The 20,421-nt window shown below is 45.1% G+C and overlaps 2 protein-coding genes and 1 long non-coding RNA gene across 3 annotated transcripts; all 3 read left to right on the top strand.

The window, feature by feature from the left end:
* The first annotated feature begins 10 nt into the window (after window positions 1-10).
* On the top strand, window positions 11-3,698 carry LOC306839266 (uncharacterized protein). Its single transcript, XM_079367859.1, has 2 exons — window positions 11-578; window positions 3,106-3,698. The coding sequence occupies exons 1-2, from the start codon at window positions 352-354 to the stop codon at window positions 3,695-3,697; spliced, it is 819 nt and encodes a 272-aa protein (XP_079223985.1). The 5' UTR covers window positions 11-351; the 3' UTR covers window position 3,698.
* Window positions 3,699-4,356: 658 nt separating this feature from the next.
* LOC306839336 lies at window positions 4,357-6,012 on the top strand. The gene is made up of 2 exons (XR_013781181.1): window positions 4,357-4,821; window positions 5,615-6,012. It is a non-coding gene; the product is annotated as an uncharacterized lncRNA (long non-coding RNA).
* A 911-nt stretch (window positions 6,013-6,923) lies between these two features.
* On the top strand, window positions 6,924-20,068 carry LOC306839335 (zinc finger MYM-type protein 4-like). Its single transcript, XM_079367962.1, has 27 exons — window positions 6,924-7,191; window positions 8,816-9,389; window positions 10,275-10,436; window positions 10,566-10,636; window positions 10,743-10,895; window positions 11,519-11,757; window positions 11,839-12,037; window positions 12,139-12,342; window positions 12,463-12,613; window positions 12,706-12,821; window positions 13,205-13,387; window positions 14,162-14,312; window positions 14,397-14,569; window positions 14,734-14,878; window positions 14,967-15,059; window positions 15,172-15,203; window positions 15,512-15,656; window positions 16,172-16,284; window positions 16,414-16,639; window positions 16,762-16,986; window positions 17,086-17,195; window positions 17,338-17,506; window positions 17,651-17,802; window positions 17,902-18,016; window positions 18,137-18,385; window positions 18,566-18,689; window positions 18,792-20,068. The coding sequence occupies exons 1-27, from the start codon at window positions 7,123-7,125 to the stop codon at window positions 19,039-19,041; spliced, it is 4,593 nt and encodes a 1,530-aa protein (XP_079224088.1). The 5' UTR covers window positions 6,924-7,122; the 3' UTR covers window positions 19,042-20,068.
* Window positions 20,069-20,421: the final 353 nt, after the last annotated feature.

Genomic DNA, 20,421 nt, shown 5'->3' on the forward strand with positions numbered 1-20,421 from the left:
TTGAAGGTTTACCAGCTGCTCCCTCCGTCTGTAAGTCGACCTTGGGACGAAAGAGAGAGGGGAGGTGGCGTCCACCTGACCAGCTCCGTCCATGCATCATTAATGTCCATGCATCATTGATGGCGTCCGCTGGTTACAGGTGGAGCGGTACAATCCCCCCTCTCCAGTCATCCCCCAGAGCCTGCACCTGGAGAGACACAGACCCGGGTCTGAGTCCATCTCACCCGAACAGGACACAACAAGAACATCCAAGTCTGCAAACAGGACCATACATGTAGCTGTTGTCCCCCCCGGTCCGAGGGGTCTTACCGGGTCAACTCTCCTCCAGCTGTGACACAAACTCAGACACAGATGAGTGGCACTGCTGGAGCTGCACCCCCCACCGTCGTGCTGGGTTTGGACCTCGGCGGACCGTGGCACCAGAGATCCACTGAGGAGTACCTGCTCACCGGCTCTGTGAAGCCTCCACCCACAGGGGCAGGAGCAGGAGGCTGGGGGAGCAGGACCCCTCTGAGGCTGCCCGCACTCGTCGCTACAAGCAGACAACCTCACAGGAGAAGCAGCATGGCCCGTCTCAGGTGAGCTGAAGACGTCATGGTTATATTAACAGGAAAGGCTTTTCAGACTTGAAATTAAAAAGTTCCCTCCTTCAACATGTAATATCATCTGACATCATTCCAAACACATTACAGAACGTTTTCCTTTAATTTCATGCCAGGAGTTTCCTGTTAGCTGAGCTGAGCAAAGACCAGTGTGCTCCTGTGGCGTTTATCGAAGACTGATCAATACAGTAAACATCACGTGCTGTAAATGGACTTAAGCTTGTATTACGCCTTCTGGTCTTCTGACCGACTCTACAAACTGTATTTATGTAACTGCTTTGTAAATCTGCACTTCTGTTTTTTATCCTTCATATGTTCGTATCTTTAAAATCTTTCTGCTGTTTGAGCTTTTTTTTTTTTGTCTCGATTTTTCTGTATGTCCAGCACATGTTGAAAAATTGAAAATAAAAAATGACCTTGACCTTGACCTTGACATCGGCCCTGGGAAGTGCAGTCATGGTTTTAAAGAAGACACTATGAACATAAGAACATGGATACCTGTTGCTCTTGACCCTGAACCTCCCAAAGCGGGCAAGAACAAATACCTCTAAGAGAAGAGGGTCAGGGTCATTTTCAGATGTGACAAAGAAAACTGCTTTGTTTCCGATTATTTTACCGGCTGTGACTTCATATTTAGTGTGAATAGTTTGGAAGCGTGCAGTTTTAATGCAATACTGCTCAGGTTGTTTAAGACTGAAACGTGTGCGACTGTTTTGACCCCCCTAAAAAAAGTGAGGTTGATGTTTTCCTGAAGTGGAACTTGAAACCGATCGTCTAATAGTCAGAATTGTCTCTGAGCAAAAAAAGATGCAGAGTCATTACTGTGCATGGAGAAGAGCTCACAAAGGAGCGCGGTCACTGGATCCTCGGGATGTCCTGTGGTCTGCTGCACACGTCCTGTAATCCAGATCCTGCTGCCTCATCACTGCGTATTCTAATGTGATTACCGTAAATTCCGGACTATAAGCCGCTACTTTTTTCTCACACTTCGAGCACTGCGGCTTCTACTCCGGTGCGGCTAATGCATGGATTTTTTATGGGGGACAATGAGCTTCTGCCGCAAAAACATTTGACTTCGTCATTTTGCGCTTCATGCACGCACCCTCATGATGGAAAACACACGGAGAAATACATATGATGCAGCTTTCAAGTTAAAGGCGATCGACCTGGCTGTCAAAGAAGCTAACAGAGCTGCTGCACGTTAAGATGACACTGACAGCGACAACAGAGACTGAGGAAGTGAGTAATGAAGTCATTCTGAGGCAGTGAATGGATGGACTTTTTCTTGTGAAATATATTACGGTCATCTTTTTCATCAGCCGTGTTACAGACACCGTCGGCTAGGCTTCGTATTGTAACGGTTCATGTTGTAAAGTCAGTAGTTGATAATGTGTTCATAATTCCGATTATGTGGAGAGTCAGTGAATGCACCAGCGAGAACGTGTTGAGTGGCTGTATGAGAGAACGCTGGGGAGAGAGTTGGATTGTTACGGCAAGTTATGTGTTGCTCTCTGCTGTAAACGGCGTGGTCACGGCCGACAGTGATCGGGTTATTAAAAGTTATTATTTGAACGCTCTCGTCGTCCTTTAACGTCCGTACGGACGCTACAGTATTTGCGGATGTTACCGGTAGCCTACGTCTGTGTAAATAGCTCTTGTTATAGCGTGGACACCTGCGGCTTATAATCAAGTGCGGCTTATATATGTACAAATACTTTTATTTACTTATTTTTAGCCGGTGCGGCTTATATCCAGGTGCGCTCAATAGTACGGAATTTACGGTAATCGCCTGTATGTCATCTCCCATCTCTGCTGTCTCCTCTCTTCTTTTCAGCAAAAGTGCCTGTCAAAGTGTCGCTTCAACGCATGACTGGAATTACAGTGTGATTGTTCCCTCTCTCTTGATAGCATAATGTAGGCCACTTCTCCGCTCACTCCACCCCCCCTGGTTTGCTTTGAGTACAGAAGGCCAGAGAACAGCTTCATAAATCTCAGGTGTGGAAGTTGATCCTTCGCCTGATGCTGCACCCACACAGCGGCTTAACTCTGAGGGGGGGGCAGAAACCTGAGTGAGGACCCACATTCACACGCTTTAAGCTCTGGCACAAACAAACCGTCCGTCACTGTCACGCACGCACGCGGTCTGATGGCCTCCGCTCACCCAGGCAGAGCTGGTTTTGAATAACCATCCAATAAATGAGGAGGATTAGTGAGTTCAATGAGTCCTCCAAATTAAAAAGACTCAGCTCCATTCAGTCCAAATTTATTCTTCAATTTGGAAACTGTTAGCTCTGCTAAGTGACACATGAAGGGCCGTTCATGTCAGTGTGAACACAGAGCTGAGAACAACAAACTGAAGGGGAGTTAGACTTCACTCTTGAAAAAGTCATTCTCCTTATATGTTACGTTTTTCTGTACTTATGTTTAGATGTTGGATATTATACTTTAAACGCTGCTAGCTTGACTTGTCTTAAAAAGGTTTTTCTGTTTCTGTCCTCCACAGCCTCAGTGAGCCGTCCCTCATCACCACAAATCAAAATATCCTATTCGACGGTTTCTCTCGGCATGGTAACTGTCACTCCAGCATTTTCCAAAAAAGACCCCCACCTCCTCCTCCTTTTTCAAAGTCGTCCCTCCTGCTCCCCTGCAAGACCTGCCCCCCATCGAGGACCAACCAGCCCCATCAGCGGGAGGTCCAAAGCTGCAGCAGGCCGGGGTTTATTCACTTCACCAGGGCCATCCAGCCCAGCTCTAAACCAAGACCAGTGAGGCGACATTCACACAACCCAGCCTCGAGCGCAGACGCCTGCGAGGGTCACCTCAGACCTCCACTGATGAAGTCCCACAATGCTTTCTGTCAGGAAGAGCCTTTGACTGTCGTCGGGAAGCCTTGTCTTCTGAGCTGCAGCGAACGGCCCGGTCAGGGTGCTGCCGCGGGTCCGGCTCGCACGCAGCTTCACGTGTTTCTGCCCACAGAGGCTGAAGGAGAGGAGGTGGACAGGGAGTCTGTGGACGAGGGCTTCATGGACGAGTTAGATGGTAAAATGACTTCTCTGAAGATCCAGCAGGCAGCGCCAAAGACAGTTACCCTTTAAAAGAACTTTCTCTGCCACTTCACTTTCTGGTCAATATGTGGACGGCCTTGTTCATTTTGAAGGTTTGGATTTGTTTTGATTCAAGTTGGACTACGTCATTTAAATGATGGGAAACCCCAATGATGCAGCAATCAATGATATAAGGCACACGTCTGATTTAACATGACTGTGACCTCTTAACACAGCCGGATCCTTAAACATTGACGTGGTCTCCAGAGCCGGGATTTCAGCATCAGTATGATCCGTTTTGAGCTTGAAGTGAGAGAAAAACTACGAGATGATGACTTGAAGATTTGTACATTAAAGAAAAAAGAGACTCATGCCGCTTGATAACAACAATAATGTGTAAATATGTACATTTATAAATGATTTATTACAGTCATGTCATCATGTCACACTGAGAAGATTAAAGGATTACATGTATTAAATTGCATTTCTCAAACTCCAAATTGAACTGAATTTGTGTTCAAATGTCACTGATTCGTGGTTTGTAACGAAACGTTTAACACTGAAAAGTGAATCTGTATTAAAAATAGGGTCACATATGTAGTAAAGATGTGAAATACAGAAAGCGGCAGAAAGCGTCTTTTTTGGCTCATGCAGGTAAAAATACAACAATTCCCAGAATGCACCGCGCAGCAGGCCACGCCCATTGATCCAGGGAACAAGAGCGAGCGCTCTTCCGCCGACCAAGATGACAACAGCTAAACTGAGGCGAAATTGATTTCAAACACAAATAGTGAGGAGTTCATTGTTAAATTCTTTAAGAGACTCATTAATTAGTTTTATCTTTTGAGATGGTTAACACTTGCATGGTACCCGGATGTTCAATCAGAACAAGAAAAGGACGTGTAGTAAGTTTTCATCACTTACCGGTTCGAGATTTGGAGCGATGCAAACAGTGGCTGCAGGTGATCAAGCACCCCATGTTCGGACAGGACACCGACATGAGAGAGCTGAAGACGCAGAGGATCTGCAGTCTGCATTTCAGGCACCAAGACTTCGAGCTGAACGTCCTGGGGATGAAGAGAGTCGCTCTCAAGGACACCGCAGTCCCTTCAATCTTCACCTTTCCAGATGTGCCAACACCTGGCTCTAAACGCTCTGAGCCCATCAGCCTAAAGGTGACACTCTGTCTGAGCACATCACAGTGTCCAGAATATGTGTAAAGACTTAAAGCATCTGTGACATGCTGTGTGTTTATTTACTGGCACAGTGGTTAGTTATTGCGCAGCCACTGTTGTCATCCAGGCAGAGAGGTGAGCATGTTGTTTATTTCTTACAGTAAACATGAAGTGTTGTCATCCAAAAAAAAAAGGGGAAAAAAAAGGGTTCGTGCATTTCTGAAGTCTCCAAACACTCAAACATGCAGATTATGATCAGGTCTGCAGGTGGAGGAGCTCAAAGCACTGTTTCCTTTAGAAAGCATCTGTATCAAGAGGGAGGCAGATTCTGCTGTGCAGACTGACCACCAATTCAATTCAATTAAAAAAAACTTTATTCTTCCCTGAAGGCACCGAGCAGTGAATGAACGACAGTGCAGCTCTACTAAAAGTTTATCTTAAGTGGCAACTTTAATATGCACGGCACATAAAAGAACAGCAGACTAAATATGAACGAAAGCTATAAAAAAAAAGATGAATACTAAAAGAATAAAGTAACTGTAGCACTATGACGGGTAAGATATGAGAACTGATATCAAACAGAATAAAGTGGAGTAATTCATGAAGACCAATATAAACAGAATAAAAAGCATTAGAGGGTTATGATGCAAGTTTAAGGAACAAAACAAACAAAAAGGAGGTAGAAGTAACCAACCCCATCATCAGTAAATCAGCAGAATATAAGTTATCAATGTTAATCCTCTGTGTGTGACTAGTTATGTTTTTTAACTTTATTGATCGTGTGGCATTTCAGACTCCAACATCGTATGCTGCTGCTGCTTCAGCGTCGTCGACGTCGTCAGAAGATGAAGTGGAACAAAACCCGCTCGCCTCAACACCTGAGGACAGACCTGCCTCTGTCCCAGCACAGTGTGTAAGTTCATACAGCACATTCTCTCTCATGTACTTCTAAAATAAAAACATACTATATGACAATAATTAGTGGAGTTAAACATTTAAAAGAAACCTCTTTGTTTTAAAGTCAGCATGCTTTGGTTAATAAAAAGAGAGTTTCTGAATTGTTTTAATTGCCAGACGTAAGAAAAGACAGAGACAAGAAAATAACGATGCTGAAATCTTGGATGTCTTTTCTTCATCATCTGCAAGAAGATCTTGGGTGTGAACAAATAAATCAAACCTTATTAAACATGATACAGCCAGCTGTCATTATTGAATCAGTAGTACAGAAAACAAACTCTGTGTTGGTTTGTTTGACTAAATCAACAACAAATGGGCCGTGCAACTCCATCAGAACTTTTAGCTTTCAGTGGAGCGGCACAGAGAGGCTGATGTGCTCCGAGTGGTCAACGAGACCGCTTAACAAAGCCCGGAAATTTCTGGACAAAACTGGTTAAGTGGTATTGAGGGTAACTAGTGCAGGATACGCTGGAGTGCTAAAACATGACTCTGGCAACAGAGGCGCCTGAAGAATATTGCACTCGGGGCGCTGGTGGGGCGGTGGTTAGTGTCCCACATGTCCAGGCTGTCGTCCTCAACGTGGGCAGCCCAGGTTTGAATCCAACCTTTGACTTCTTTCCCACATATCCGTCCCTAATCTCTCTCCCTGATTTCCGTCTATATCCACTGTTGTGTCTCTACAATAAAGGCATACTGCCTATTTATACTGCATCATTGCGCCATATTCATACTCTTATAATCTTATTTGTAAATGTGTAAGTTTTAATGTTTTGTATATTTTTGACATGGCATCTATTGAAATGCTCCAACAGTATTTCTTTGTACTTAATATTAATAACTTTATTTATGTAGCACCTTTAAAAACAACTGATTACAAAGTGCTTTACAGATAAAAAAACAAAAACAAAACAACAACAACAAAAAAATACATCAACATTTAGAGAAATAAGGGAACAGAGTTTAACGGAAGGACCAAATGGGGAGTATGAAAATAAAACTAATATAAAAGCAGTTAACAGAAATACAAGAGATAAAGCAGGCAGGTGTGGATACATTGATGGAGAATTAGTTTAAATCAAACAGGATCAATCTTTTACAAAGACAATAAAGAGATCTTAGCTTACCTCCGTTTCACCCTGTAGGGGGCAGACGTGAGCTCACTGAGTTTAACAGCCTCCAAAGGGCAAACCGTAGAAGAAGAGAAACGCTCCTGGGCTAGACTTGATGCAAAGCATGCACGGGATTATCAATCAAAACACACTTCACACCTGGACATCCGAGTTCCCAAACAAACCCCTTTGATACTCTAAACTTTTTTTTTTAAATCGGGATTTTTGAGCCAAAATGGCGACTACGGAAAGAGGCGATGGACAGCTCGGCCGGACCACCAATCAAGTCTCGTCTGCTGGCGCGGTAATTTTCTGCACGTTGTCACGGCTCTCTGCACGTCTCACAACGTCTTCATGTTTTAAAACACAAAGGCAAACTTAAAGTGAATGTAAAATGTTGTTATTCAACGTGCTTAGTAGTTATTTTAATGTGAATAAACGATACAAGCTAGTTAGCATTAGCGCGCTAATATGCATGGGAGCAGGTGAGCACGTTAGCCACATGTTAGCACGTTATTTACAGCTCTTTTTATTAGTCAACACATTAATGAATTAATGGACTTCAGTGGAGGTTATCAAACTGTAAACTGTTATGTGCACACACTAATAAACGATTGCTTTAAAGCAATGACATCGAAGCTACTCGTCGCTTGCCGTAGTTTAGCTCGTTGTGTTTACATTAGATGAGCAGCTCAAACCTGCAGATGCTGTTAAAATTAAGAACTAAATCCATCATAAATGTTGCCTGTGTTAACTATGATCAGTTAAGTAGACTACAAAGTAAAGCTTTAAGTTGATAGTTTGACTTTGTTGATCATAAACTGGTTCTGCCGGTGTTATAGCTGCAGGTTGTCAAACATGAAACAAAAAAAAGCATAAATATAAAGAACACCAACACTGATAAATACATTTATTTATCTCATTAAAGTGCAACAGTTGAAGTGTTTATATGCAGGACTTCTCGCCATGTCTCGCCCCACTGAATAGAAGGGGTTACATTATCGGTACCGTATTTTCCGCACTATAAGGCGCACCTAAAAGCCTTCAATTTTTATCAATAGCTGGCCATGCGCCTTATAATCCGGTGCGCCTTATACATGGATCAATATTGAGCCGCAACAGGTCTCGTAACTACGGTAAGCAGCCGCCGACTCAATTTCCTCCCGTAGAAGAAGTAGTGCGCGATGCATGCTGGGATATATAAACCGGCGTTTCATTTCCGTGTGTGTGTGTTTGCATAAAGACCCTGAAATGGCCCCTGTTAAGAGACACGCTTACAACGCAGAGTTTAAACTCAAGGCGATCAGTCACGCAGCGGAACACGGGAATAGATCAGCAGCGAGAGAGTTTAACGTCAACGAATCGATGGTGCGGAAGTGGAGGAAGCAGGAGGATGAGCTGCGCCAAGCAAAGAAGACTAAACAGAGTTTCCGCGGGAACAAAGCAAGATGGCTGCGGTTAGAGGACAAACTGGAACAGTGGGTTGTTGAACAGAGAGCAGCAAGTAGAAGCGTCAGTACAACCACTATTCGAGTGAAGGCAACAGCGCTGGCACGCAAACATAACATCAATGAATTTACAGGCGGTCCTTCTTGGTGCTTCCGGTTTATGAAAAGACGCAATCTCTCCATCCGCACACGAACTACGGTATTTCACAATTTTTAAAATATGTCATTCATTGAAGGTGCGCCTTATAATGCGGAAAATACGGTATTCTGATTCATCTTCACATCTCTTTTTTTTATGTTTCTTGATGAAAACATTTCCTCCCCCCCCCCCCCCCCCCCCCCCGGAAGTAAAGCTTCTGTTTAGGTTCCTCTCAGACAAATCAATCTCATCTCTTTTCCGGCCTCCCTCTCAAACAACACCAGACATAATTACTGTTCTGTGTCTTAAAGCCGTGTGTTTTGCTCTGTTGTCCTGCACAGGTAAATGAGGGAACAGACAAAGAGCCCGTCGACGCTGTGTCGGAGTCGGGAGCATCGGCTGGTGTTGGAGCCTCGTCTGATGATGGCGCCCAGGAGGGCTCCGTCGCTAAACGAGAAATGAAAAGCGAAGAAATGGAACACGCGGACGCCGAGTCTGCCGTCGTCTCTCCTCCCGCGTCCCCGTCACAGTCGTCGCTCCTCGCCGAAGAGACGGTGACCAAAGTCGTCGTTCAAGGCGATGAATCGGGAGGCGCCTCGGACTCTGAGAAAGAAGCTCCCGAGGTAAAGACCGAGGAAGAGGAGGAGGAAGAGTTTGAGTTCGAAGAGGACAACGAGGAATTAAGAGACGAAAACTTGGAGGGATCTCCTCGAGGATCGGGCGACGGCGAAGAGAAACACGAGGAGAACACGGGTGAAAAGACGGAGCGGTCTTCAGGCTGTAACACGAGGGTTTCTGGAGCTGACGACCTCGATGAGATGATGGACATCGGCGCCGTGGACGAGGTGGAGCAAGAAGCTCAGATGAAGGAGGAGGAGGAGAACAGTTCAATGGACGTGGAAAACAGCCGCTCAGGTAAAGTTAACGAGACGTTTACTGCAGCTCTTCATTCAAGAAGACGGAGAAGATAGAAAGATCTACTTTGTCCCGCCTGGCCTCATTTAGCCGAGTTAATTCTGACAACATTCACCCGCAGGACATTAGAGACACTCGTGTACATAACGTTTCTTAATATTCAGTTATCCATTGGAGGAGGACGGATGGATCGAGGCGTCGCTGCAGACAAATAAAAAAACATGAACAGCAGCACGAGAAGCGAAGTGTAAAAAAATGAGACGTAGGAACAAACTCCATGTGTGTTCAGGAGGCGGAGACACCTGTCAGGTCTTTGACTTTATTGATGCTGATGTCAGATAGACTTTTTTTTTTTTTTTTTTTTTAATCGTGGAGTCGTCATGGAAACGAGTAAACTGGTGCTTTTAGATTGAATCAATTGCAAAAACAAAAAGGACTCAACAATAAAGCTCCTAAATGTAAACATGTTTATTTGCTGTTTATCAGGTGCATAACCTTTCAAACCGTCCTGACTCTTCCTCAGCACCTCACTAAGTGATGTAATAATAATAATAATAATCATGATGCATTTTATTTAAAGGCGCCTTTCAAAACTCTGAAGGTCACCTTACAAAGCAGAAGATAAAAACAGCAAAGTTACATTAAAAAAAAATAATTTGCGTGTTTTTAGGCTTTTTTTCCCCCAGATTGAATCAAACAATAAAAAATGCTGCTGACGTTAATTAAAAAAACTCAGCCTGGATCTTTATCCGCCTGCTTTGCTTTAATGGAGCGAAGCAGCTTTACCGTCGATGCTTCATCGATCTCTGACTGAAACGGTTTTCAGCAGGTTGTTATGTTTCGTGTGTTTAAGTTAATTTCTGCCTTCTGTACTCGTGCTCTCAGCGTCCGTGGCCGACGACAGTAATTCTGTGGACGAGGAAACTGACGTGAAACCCGCCGTGTTGCCGTCGACGTCGGAGGAGGACAAAGTGCAGACGGTGAAAAAGGCTCAGGACTCGACTCGGTCCAGCTCGTCTCCATCGTCCCAGGTCACAGCCGGTTCAGGTGAGTTCATCGGCTCTCTTCACCACAGGAGATGTTTTATCGCCTCCGTTTGTGACTGTGATTCATGTTCAACTTTATTTTAATTCAGATTTTTTTTTTTTTTTTTTTGATTCTGTTTGTTTCCTTCAGGGAGGGACAGCTCGTCACCAGCGACCGTGACGAATGGGATGAAAGTGGTGAAGCTGTCACAACCTCTCAAAGTAAGTCATTTCATCCTCAATGCTCCCATGTTTCAGATCTATAAATAATCAATAATAACGTATTATTCTCGTTCCCCCTCCCCCCCTCCTCCCCCCCTTGTTGTAGGAGAGGTTACGCTCCTCCTCTAAAGCAGTCGCGTCTTCTCCCTCGCCGCCGCTTGTGAAGGTGAAGGACGAGCCGGTAGACGAAGAGTACGAGCAGGCTCAGATGTCCTCGACGCCCTCGGCCAGCGTGAAGGACGAGCCCATCGCTGCGAAGGTGCGACGCTTTCAAACATTCAGCCGCTTACATGCCGTCTCAGGCCGGGTCGAAATGAACACTCGCCAAACGATATTTCAGAGGGCGATGCGCCACATGGCGGGAAATTTTTTTTTAACCAAAAGTCACCAAAACTATGTCATGAATATTACGGCCGGTGAATATTTTTCATGTACCCGTTTCCGCTAAGTCGAAGAGTTGAGACCCGGGTCTCAGGGTTCGGAGGACTCTGTAGGTCAGGGGTAGCCAACCCGGGTCCTCGAGGGCCACCATCCTGCATGTTTTAGATTTAGTCTCCCTCTTCCAACACACCTGATTCAAATGATCAGGATCGTTATCAGGCTTCTGCAGAGCTTGATGACGAGATAATCATTTGAATCAGGTGTGTTGACGAGGGAGACTAAATCTAAAACATGCAGGATTGTGGCTCTTGAGGACCCGGGTTGGACACCCCTGCTGTAGGTGATAGTACGGAGGAAGTGGATACGCCGGGGGGGAAAGGGGGGTTATGAAGGACGGGTCTTAACCTCTTAATTTCTAAGTATTTCATTGAGCGTCCTATAAAAGGGTTAAATGACCTTCAGTCAGGATTTAATGAATCCAGAATCCGTTTTTATTGACAGGAGGACTTGAGGATCGGGTCGGTGTTCTCCGTGACTCCGGCTGCAGAATCTCAGAATCTGCCCGTCATCAACCCGCCGTCGGCGCTCATGTACTGCTCCAACTGCAAGAAGTTGCTCTCCAAAGGACAGACGGCGTTCCAGAAGAAGGGGAACCCGGCCCTCTTCTGCTCCACGTCCTGCCTCACCACGTCTCTCCCCACGGGCCTCGGACACATGAAGATCTGCCACAACTGCCAGAAGTGAGTGAAGCAGAAAACTTAAATATTGATCGTCTATAAGCTGCTTGACCCGACCCCTGTTTATCTCTCGCCCCCCCGCAGGCTGATACTGCGGCCGCAGGATGTCATTCTGGCTCCTGACAACAAAGGAGCCATGAAGGAGTTCTGCAGTCAGACCTGCCTCACCGCCTTTAACTACAAGAAAAACCCGCCGCCCTTCAAGGCGTTCCCCAACAACCAAGAAGCCACTCAGCCAGCGGCGCCTCCGTGCCTCTGCAGCATGTGCGCCAGATTCGGCGTGGTAAGTCAAACAAGAAGCGAATGTGTTAATTAGACCTCGTTAAGCCCTCGTTAAGATATAACGATCTCCCCCCCTCCTGTCTCCCACACACACACCTGCAGAGCAAACACGAGGTGATCCTGAGCGGCTCGGTCCACAAGCTCTGCAGCGACGCCTGCTTCAACCGCTTCCGCACGGTCAACAACCTCGCCATGGCCGGCTGCGCCAACTGCGGCTCGTATTGCCACAGCAAACCCATCATGCTGAAGCTGGAGGACAGCAACAAGACTCTGTGCAACGTCGACTGTCTGACCAAGTACAAGCAGGTACGAGGGACGTAACGGCGTCCGTTTGAGCTCTATAGGTTGCCAGTTTAACTCCCGGCCGCTGACCCGAGCGTTATCGTTATAACGAGACGTCGGCGTGTGCTGTATTTATTTTCTCAGAAAACAAAGATAAACTCGGCGTGTTCGATGTGTCGAACCCCGCGCCCGCTGGTGGAAATGGTCGACAACAAAAACCGAGACGATTCGGTGAACCTCTTCTGCAGCAGCAGCTGTGTGATGGCGTACAAGGTCCAGACTGTGAGCGCGTCAGGTACGGCGAGGTGATTCTTCACGTTTGTGTTTTCTATCGGATGCGCCTTTTATTTTTATTTTTTTTCCCATAACGCTCTCGACGCTCCGCAGGTTCTCGGATGAATTGTGACAACTGTGGGAAGAACACGGTCCCTGCTTACCACCTGGCCATGTCGGATACGTCCATCAGGAACTTCTGCACGCTCCCCTGCGTCATGTCCTTCCAGGTAAGGAGGTTTTCCTGTCTTAGGGGCCAACATGAAGCCGTACCTTTTAAAGTCCTCACACGTACGTAACGGTTCTCTTTAATGTTACCGGCAGGCTACGGACACGTCAGCAACGCAGCTGTTAGGAAGACGCAACGAATAAACGTTGATGGGATATTTAGCAGACTTGCACGCTGACATTTTAAGAATTTATTCAAAATAATTTTTCAGTTCCATGAACTCAAAAACAACCGTTTAAAGTTATTTCAAGTTTTTTTTTTTTCTTTTACTGACAACGTAATGAGCAGATGAGGAAAGTGGATGAATCCCTCTGTCCGCCATCTTTATTCTATATTCAACTCACGCCGCCCCCTCGCTCCGTTTTATTCTGTTCGTCTTCGCAGGAAAAGTTCAAGAAGTCCCAGAAGCAGGTGAATGTTTTCACCAAGCTGCCGGTCGGAGCCACACAGATCCAGCCCGTCGAGCCTCTGCTGCCTCAGGACGACGTCCCCAAAGAATCACAGAAGCTGGACTGTGCCCAGTGCAAATGCAACATCACCTTCAAACCTGAAGTCATCCAGATCAAGGTAAGAAAAAAAAAAGAAGAAAAAAAAGCTCCAATCTTATTTCCCTTCATATTCCAAACTTTAAAAACCTTTTTAAGACTTTAAAAAAGAAAAGAAAAAAATAAATAATAATAATCTCACCGTTGCTGTGTAGCAGCAGTGATTTTCAAATTCAATGTGGTGTAAAATCCTTTTAGCATATCTGTGCTCCTCGGTGCTTATAAACTGTATTTACGCGCACCGCTCCGATCTTTGCGCTCGTAATCAACAGGCTGCGTTACATTTTCTGTTGGTCCGTGTGATTCTGCAGCTCGCGTTGATACCAAGGCAGATATTTCACATCATAGCGGTATGAATCCACGCCTTGATTAAAAAAGTAGGATGACTGACTTCAGTCAGCTGTGTGATGTTTTTAAAGTTCTTGTCGAGCGGGAGCTTCAGACCGGATCAAACTGAAGAGCGAATAATCGAAGAGGTCAGAAAATACGACCATCTCGTCAACTCGTCATCAAAACACGATAAAGACGAATGATGGAAAACTCCTGGAGGAAAATATCCAAAAACACGGGGCTGGAGTTTCGCCGAATGCATGAAGAGGTAGAAGAACCTCCGCGACAAATATGTTCGACTCCGGAAGAAACTGGCGACAAGAAGCGGCGAGCCAGGGGAACAGGAAGTGCCTGTTTTTTTTTTAAAGGGGCATCCAGAAAGAAAAATTCATCCAAACAAAAACAAAAAAAAAAGTGTTGATTATCCAACTCGGTGGATTGAAGTTGAACTTGTTTGTGTTTGCAGGATAAGTTGGTGTTTGTCTGCAGCACGGACTGTTCGCACGAGTTCAAGAAAGCCAACTTTGTGATGAGCCTGTGTGAATACTGTCAGATCCAAAAGATCACAAGAGACATCAAGAGAATAGGAAACAAAGACTGCTTCTTCTGCAGCGACGGTGAGGACGTCGGTTCATCACAGTTATTTATTTTACTCGCCCGTTCTGTTGGTGTCTCTAATCTGCTGTCCGTCTCTTCTTCAGGCTGCATGCTCCTCTTCAGACACGACCTGACGAAGAGCTGGGGGAAACACTGCAGCGCCTGCGTCTACTGCCACTCCACGTCGAAGAGGCTGGTGACGGCTCAGTACGGAGGCTCCACGGAGGAGTTCTGCTCCGAGGACTGCAGGTCCAAATACACCATGCTCTTCTGTCACGTAAGCGAGACTCGATGCTGTTTTCTAAAAAAAAACAAAAATAAAATAAAAACGTGGTTTCACAGGAAAAAGTAGCGTTTGTGTTTTCGCCTGTTTTAAATAAGATCTGGATACCGTGATACCGCCCACACCTACAGTCATAACGATGTCATGATTCCTCTCAGGTGGCAAAGTGTGACACCTGCGGCCGTAAAGGAAAACTGAAGCAGAGTCTCCCGCTTCTGGGAGAGGTCAGACACTACTGCGACCTGACGTGTCTGCTGCAGTTCTGCTGTGACAAGGCGGCGAAGCCGAGCGAGGTCCTGAAAGGTGTGAGGATTATTTTATTTAGGAATTTTCTTGACGACGTCGCAGGATGTCAAAGTCACTGTCGGCGTGTTTTCTGGGTGTTATACAGGTGGAGGAGAGGACACGCCCGTCATCGCCAATGTCATGTCTCTCGCAGGTCCTCCGTCAGGGAAATCCAGAGATCCTGAGAGAACGACCCGAAGTAAACACAAACGCACCAGTCGTAATAAATTTGTAAAAAACATTTTTGTAAAACACAGTGAAGAGAAAAACACAGTTTTAAGGATTGTTATTGTCACACTTTGTGTCCGCAGGCACAGCGTCGAACTCTAAAACGTCTGGACATGTGAGTTTGCACATTAGATTTGTTTCACCATGATATGTGCAAGCAGGAAGAAATGTTCTGTACACATCTTTAATTTACAGCATGTAAAGTCTGCCACCTCCTGTTAATTACCTCCTTTTTAAGTTTTTATTTTTTTATATTTTTAACTCTGCTTGTAAGGTGTCGTTGGGTTTTTTGAAAAGTGCACATAAATAAAAATGTATTATTGTTTTTAGCAAAAAGATGACGTTGAGGAAATCATGAAAGTCATTCAAGCTGCTGCTGTTGTGGATGTTTTTTTAATTTCACGCCGCGTCTTTGTCCTTCAGATCAGCGTTCAGACTGAAAAAGTAAAAAATCATCCCGCACCCGCTCAGAAAGTCCTGAAGAACAAAGCCGTCCTGTGTCGGCCGCTGGTGCAGAACAAAGGCGTGTCGTGTAAAACGCAAACGGCCGACGTCGAAGCACAAACGGGTAAGGTCAACGTGCACTCACACTGCGTTTCTATGACAACAACATTTCTCCTCTTCGGGTAGCTTGAAGCCAAATGCCACAACAACTAAATAAGTGTCTACTCCTTTGAGTAAAACTTTAAATTTAAGTTGACAAGATTTAGATAATTAGCAACATACGGCGGATTTTAGCTAATAGATAGATAGATAGATAGATAGATAGATAGATAGATAGATAGATACTTTATTGATCCAGAGGGAAATTCAAATCAGTAAATAGGTAATTCCCTGAGAGCTTAATGATGGTCAGTTAGGAAGCTGTAATTCATGAATCATGATATTCATATGCTTTGCTCAGTTTGGCTCGTTTTAAGTTTTGCAAACATTTGATTTTAATTTCTCATTTTAAACATGAACTATTGCAGACTTTTATTCTGAAGGGACATAACCTGACTTTATATTTCCTGATGTATTGATATGTTTAGATTGTATGTTTTTAAAGATCCATGACATGCTTTTTTTTTTGTCTCCATGTAGATGACCTCTATCCGAGGCTCATGGTCGTGCCGATCCCAGTCCCGGTGTACATTCCTGTACCCATGAGCATGTACAGCCAGTTAACACCCAAACCTGTCGGCCTGCCGCTACCCGTACGTCAAACTGCACAACCTCCTTCAGCTTCATTATTTGATCCTCTGATTGCCATGAAATGTGTCGATACTGGACAACAAATATTCAGCATGTTAGTCCAAACAAACACTCTGTTATCTCTGCCACAGCTGCCCGTTCCCATGTTCCTCCCCGTGACCATGGACAGCGCCGAACAAATCGTGGAAACCATCCAGGAGATCAAGCAAAAGATCCCGTCCGACCCCTTCGAGGCCGAGCTCATCCTCATGGCTGAGATGGTCGCAGAGGACAGCGAGAAGAACAACAAAGAGGAGAAACAAAAGGCGAAAGCGACGGGAAAAGACAAAGCGAGACAAGAAGCGCCGCCGCCAGAAGGTGAGAGAAACGTCGACCTGTGAGAGGACGTGGAGAAGACGAAGGAGAAGAGGATTTAATAACATCACACCAGAGCTGTTTCCAATTTAACCTCCTGTGTTTTTTTTTTTTTTTTCCATCAGACCACAACAGCAACTACAGTGACGACATGGACACAGAAGATTTGGCCAGTTTCCTCAACAACTGGGAGGAGGCCTCGTCGGACGCAGGTCTCCAGTCTCCGAGTCGACCGTTCGCCAACGAGAAGCTCAGCCAGATTCTGGACATTCCTGTTGGCATGCCCAACGAGCCTTTCCCTGAGCCTCCAGCATCGCCTCACATGGACATCGAAGCTGAATTCACTATTGGTGAGTGGACAAATCGAGTCCAAAACGTATCAATATTCAGTTAAAATAAGCACCCCATATATCGGGTGCTTATTTTAAAACACATTGTGTCAATGCTAGAAACCCTGGAGAGGATGGCCCAGCTGAGGGAGCAGTCTCGACGATCGCCCAGCCCTCCGCCTGCAACTTCACGGCGGCGACAAGCTCACAGGAAAGCTCGAGAAAAAAAGGTAATTGAACAAAATCCGTCTCTGCAGATTTTGTTTTCAAAGAGTAACTTTGTCGTTAAGATCGATAAAAAAAAAAAAACCTCATGTAGCTGCGGACGTTTGCTTTTTTTTTTTTTTTCTTATGATCTCTGCTTTGTCGAAGGTTCCTCGGCGTTCAAAGGCAGCTGAAGCATCGTCTAAGAAGGGCTCTTCCACCCAAAGCACGGCTGTAGAAGTCCAGAAACTTAAGAGTCAATATGGAGTCGATGCCTGGAAGCGGTGGATCCAGTGGAGGCAAACTCAGCCCAACGTGGAGAAGCCACGCTTCGGTTGTAAGTCAACGTGGAGCAACACAACTTCTTTTTTTTTTTTTTTACATTTTCATCAGGGAGAATCAAACAATAAAAAAAAAAAATAGAAGCTCTTTTTAGATGCATGCTTTTAACCTTTTAGCACCTTTATGTCACCGATTCCAGCTCGTCCCATGGAGTTGAAGGAGGATCTTCTTCGCTGCACCACCGCCGAGCTCAGCTACGGCCTGTGTTGCTTCATCAATGAGGTGAAACGACCAAACGGAGAGCGGTACTCCCCCGACAGCCTCTTCTACCTCTGCCTCGGCATTCAACAGGTGAGACGTCTTCTATTCACTTCACACAGAGATAACAAGGCAGGGCTCTGTGAACGCGTGTCTGATTGTGAGCCTGCCACCTTTTCCCCTCTCTTTTAGCACCTTTTTCAAAACGGTCGCGTGGAGAACATATTCATGGATCGCTTCTACAATAAATTCTCTACTGAGTTCACGAATATGCTGAGAGGTTTCAAACCTCAAATCACAGCCAGAGGTGAGTTGGACATAATACGCCTTTTTTTTTTTTCCCAGCGAGTCAAAATTAAAGTTTTAATCAGTGTGTCCTGCAGAAGCATTTTGATTAGTCGTATAAAACACACTTTGCTTATTTCAGGTTATATCCATTCCCGTGTGGAGGAGGAGTATCTGTGGGACTGTAAACAGCTGGGGGCGTACTCCCCCATCGTCCTCCTCAACACGCTGCTCTTCTTCTGCTGCAAATTCTTTGGCTTCTCCACGGTGGAGCAGCATCATCAGCTGTCCTTCGCCCACGTCATGCGCTGCACGAAAACCAACGCAAACAACACCAAGACCACCTACCTGCGCTTCTACCCTCCGATATCAGTGCATGAGGCAGAATCAGGTGTGGATGCTGTGATGACTGTTTTTAAGACTCTTTTTTCGAGATGCTCCACTTCCATACTCCCTCTAAAACCTGAATTCATCCTTCGAGACCTCGACCCTCCTCCTCACTTCACACTGAGAGGTCCATGTGTGAATTATCATGTGATCGTTTGTGTTTTCTGCCGTTTCCCTCCTTCAGATCCTGAAGTTCCAGCGAAAAAGCGAAAGGAGGATAATAAAGAGGACGTCCTGGAGATGATAGAGAACACGGAGAACCCTCTCCGCTGTCCAGTCAGGCTCTATGAATTCTACCTCTCCAAGTGGTGTGTTGCCCTGTGGCTGTTCTATTATTTATATTTCTTTATTTGTACTTTAATTAAGCTGGATTCCCTCGTACATGTCATTAACTGATTTCTCCCCTTCAGCTCGGAGTCGGTGAAGCAGCGCACCAACTTGTTCTACCTTCACCCCGAGCGCTGCTGCGTCCCCAACAGCCCGCTGTGGTTCTCCTCCACGCCTCTGGATGACGGCACCACGGAGGCCATGCTCATCCGCATCTTGACCGTCCGAGAGCTGCATCTCAAGACGTGGAAAGAGGGGGAGGCGAAGCGGACGGGGAAAGATGACGATCAGCCGTTTATACCTGACGGGGAGGACGAGGAAGATTCAGAGTGACGAAGAGCAGAAGTGACCTTTTTACTGGCGCAGCAGCTTGTTGTGACAAAGCGAGACATTTAAACATACATGAACAGAATAAACATGTTAATACACACGTGTATGCATAAATACGATGTACTGAGCTACATGTTTATCAGGAATCGCAGAAGAAGAATCTTTCAAACGCAGTGTCTGGGTAGTTTGGACTTGGGATGCAGGACTGGACTCAGCAGGAGACATGGCTGTCCTCGGGGGGGTTTTGTCTGCTAAACATTACGTGTCACCTTTCACATGTTCAGAGTCCTTCAGTCCTTGTAGAATAGTGGGTAACATTGTCCTTGTTTGAAATAACCTCAGTGAAAAAGCTTGTTTCCTGTTGGATTCAGTGTTGGAAAAAAAATCCACACCAAGAAGACAAAGTGAAAATCTCTTCTGTGAAGCCTCGTGTTCAATTTCAAACCCGCACTTTTGTTTGAATTTAACATTTCCATTATTTACTGTCAGTCTGTTTAGTGAAAGACAAATTATGTACTCACAAGAGGAAGACAACATAATTACTGTAATTCATCGACAATCTCGGACGTGTTGGAGGCTGGTCCACTTCGCTTTAGATAAACTAACCACGTAATCTTTTTTTTGTTTTAAATCTTAGGATTATCCTACTTGGAAAGGTCACTTGATTGTGCAATTACTGTGATCTTTTGTTTGTGTCCACTCTTGCAAACGAAGTGTAATTCACTGTCACCGATGTTCAATAGACCTAAAGCGCTTTTGATTTGATCTGACCACCATTTAAAGATGATGATGCGTTCATGTCTCGCTTCTATCACTCTAAAGGCTGATAATCTTTATACCACATTGGAAAATTTTACAACCTTTTAAAGTGCCACATGACCATGTTATTCCTTGAAGATATCCAATACAGTCTCTTCGTGTAAACCTTGGTTATATTAACCCCAGACCTTAGAAAACGGGCACCAAGGTTCTGATAATTTTCTATTGCTTGTTCTTTTTTTTTTTTATAATAAACATATTTCAAAACGTTGTCAAATGTCTCAAAATGTGGTCGTGTTAAACTGCACACTATGAAAAATGAACCCTTTTTTATTATCTTGAACAACTAGGGTACAATTTCCCCGTAAACCACAAACCCATTTATTTGAATTGTCCGTCTGTGTCCATGTCAACGCCTCGCAAGCCGATTGGCTGCGGCGACTGCAGCGTCACGTCACTGGGTCTAATGGTGCATTCATGTACTCTTCGGATGGTCCGATTTGTGAATATCGGGATGTTGTTGTAAAAACAAATTGCAGATGCCTCTAAGAAGATGCGTGAAAAAATACATGAATTAATAAAAATGAATGTTAACATTTTCAAAAACCTGTTTTGTGATGACCA

Source organism: Symphodus melops (assembly GCF_947650265.1).
Source record: "Symphodus melops genome assembly, chromosome: 18".
Classification (NCBI taxonomy): domain Eukaryota; kingdom Metazoa; phylum Chordata; class Actinopteri; order Labriformes; family Labridae; genus Symphodus; species Symphodus melops.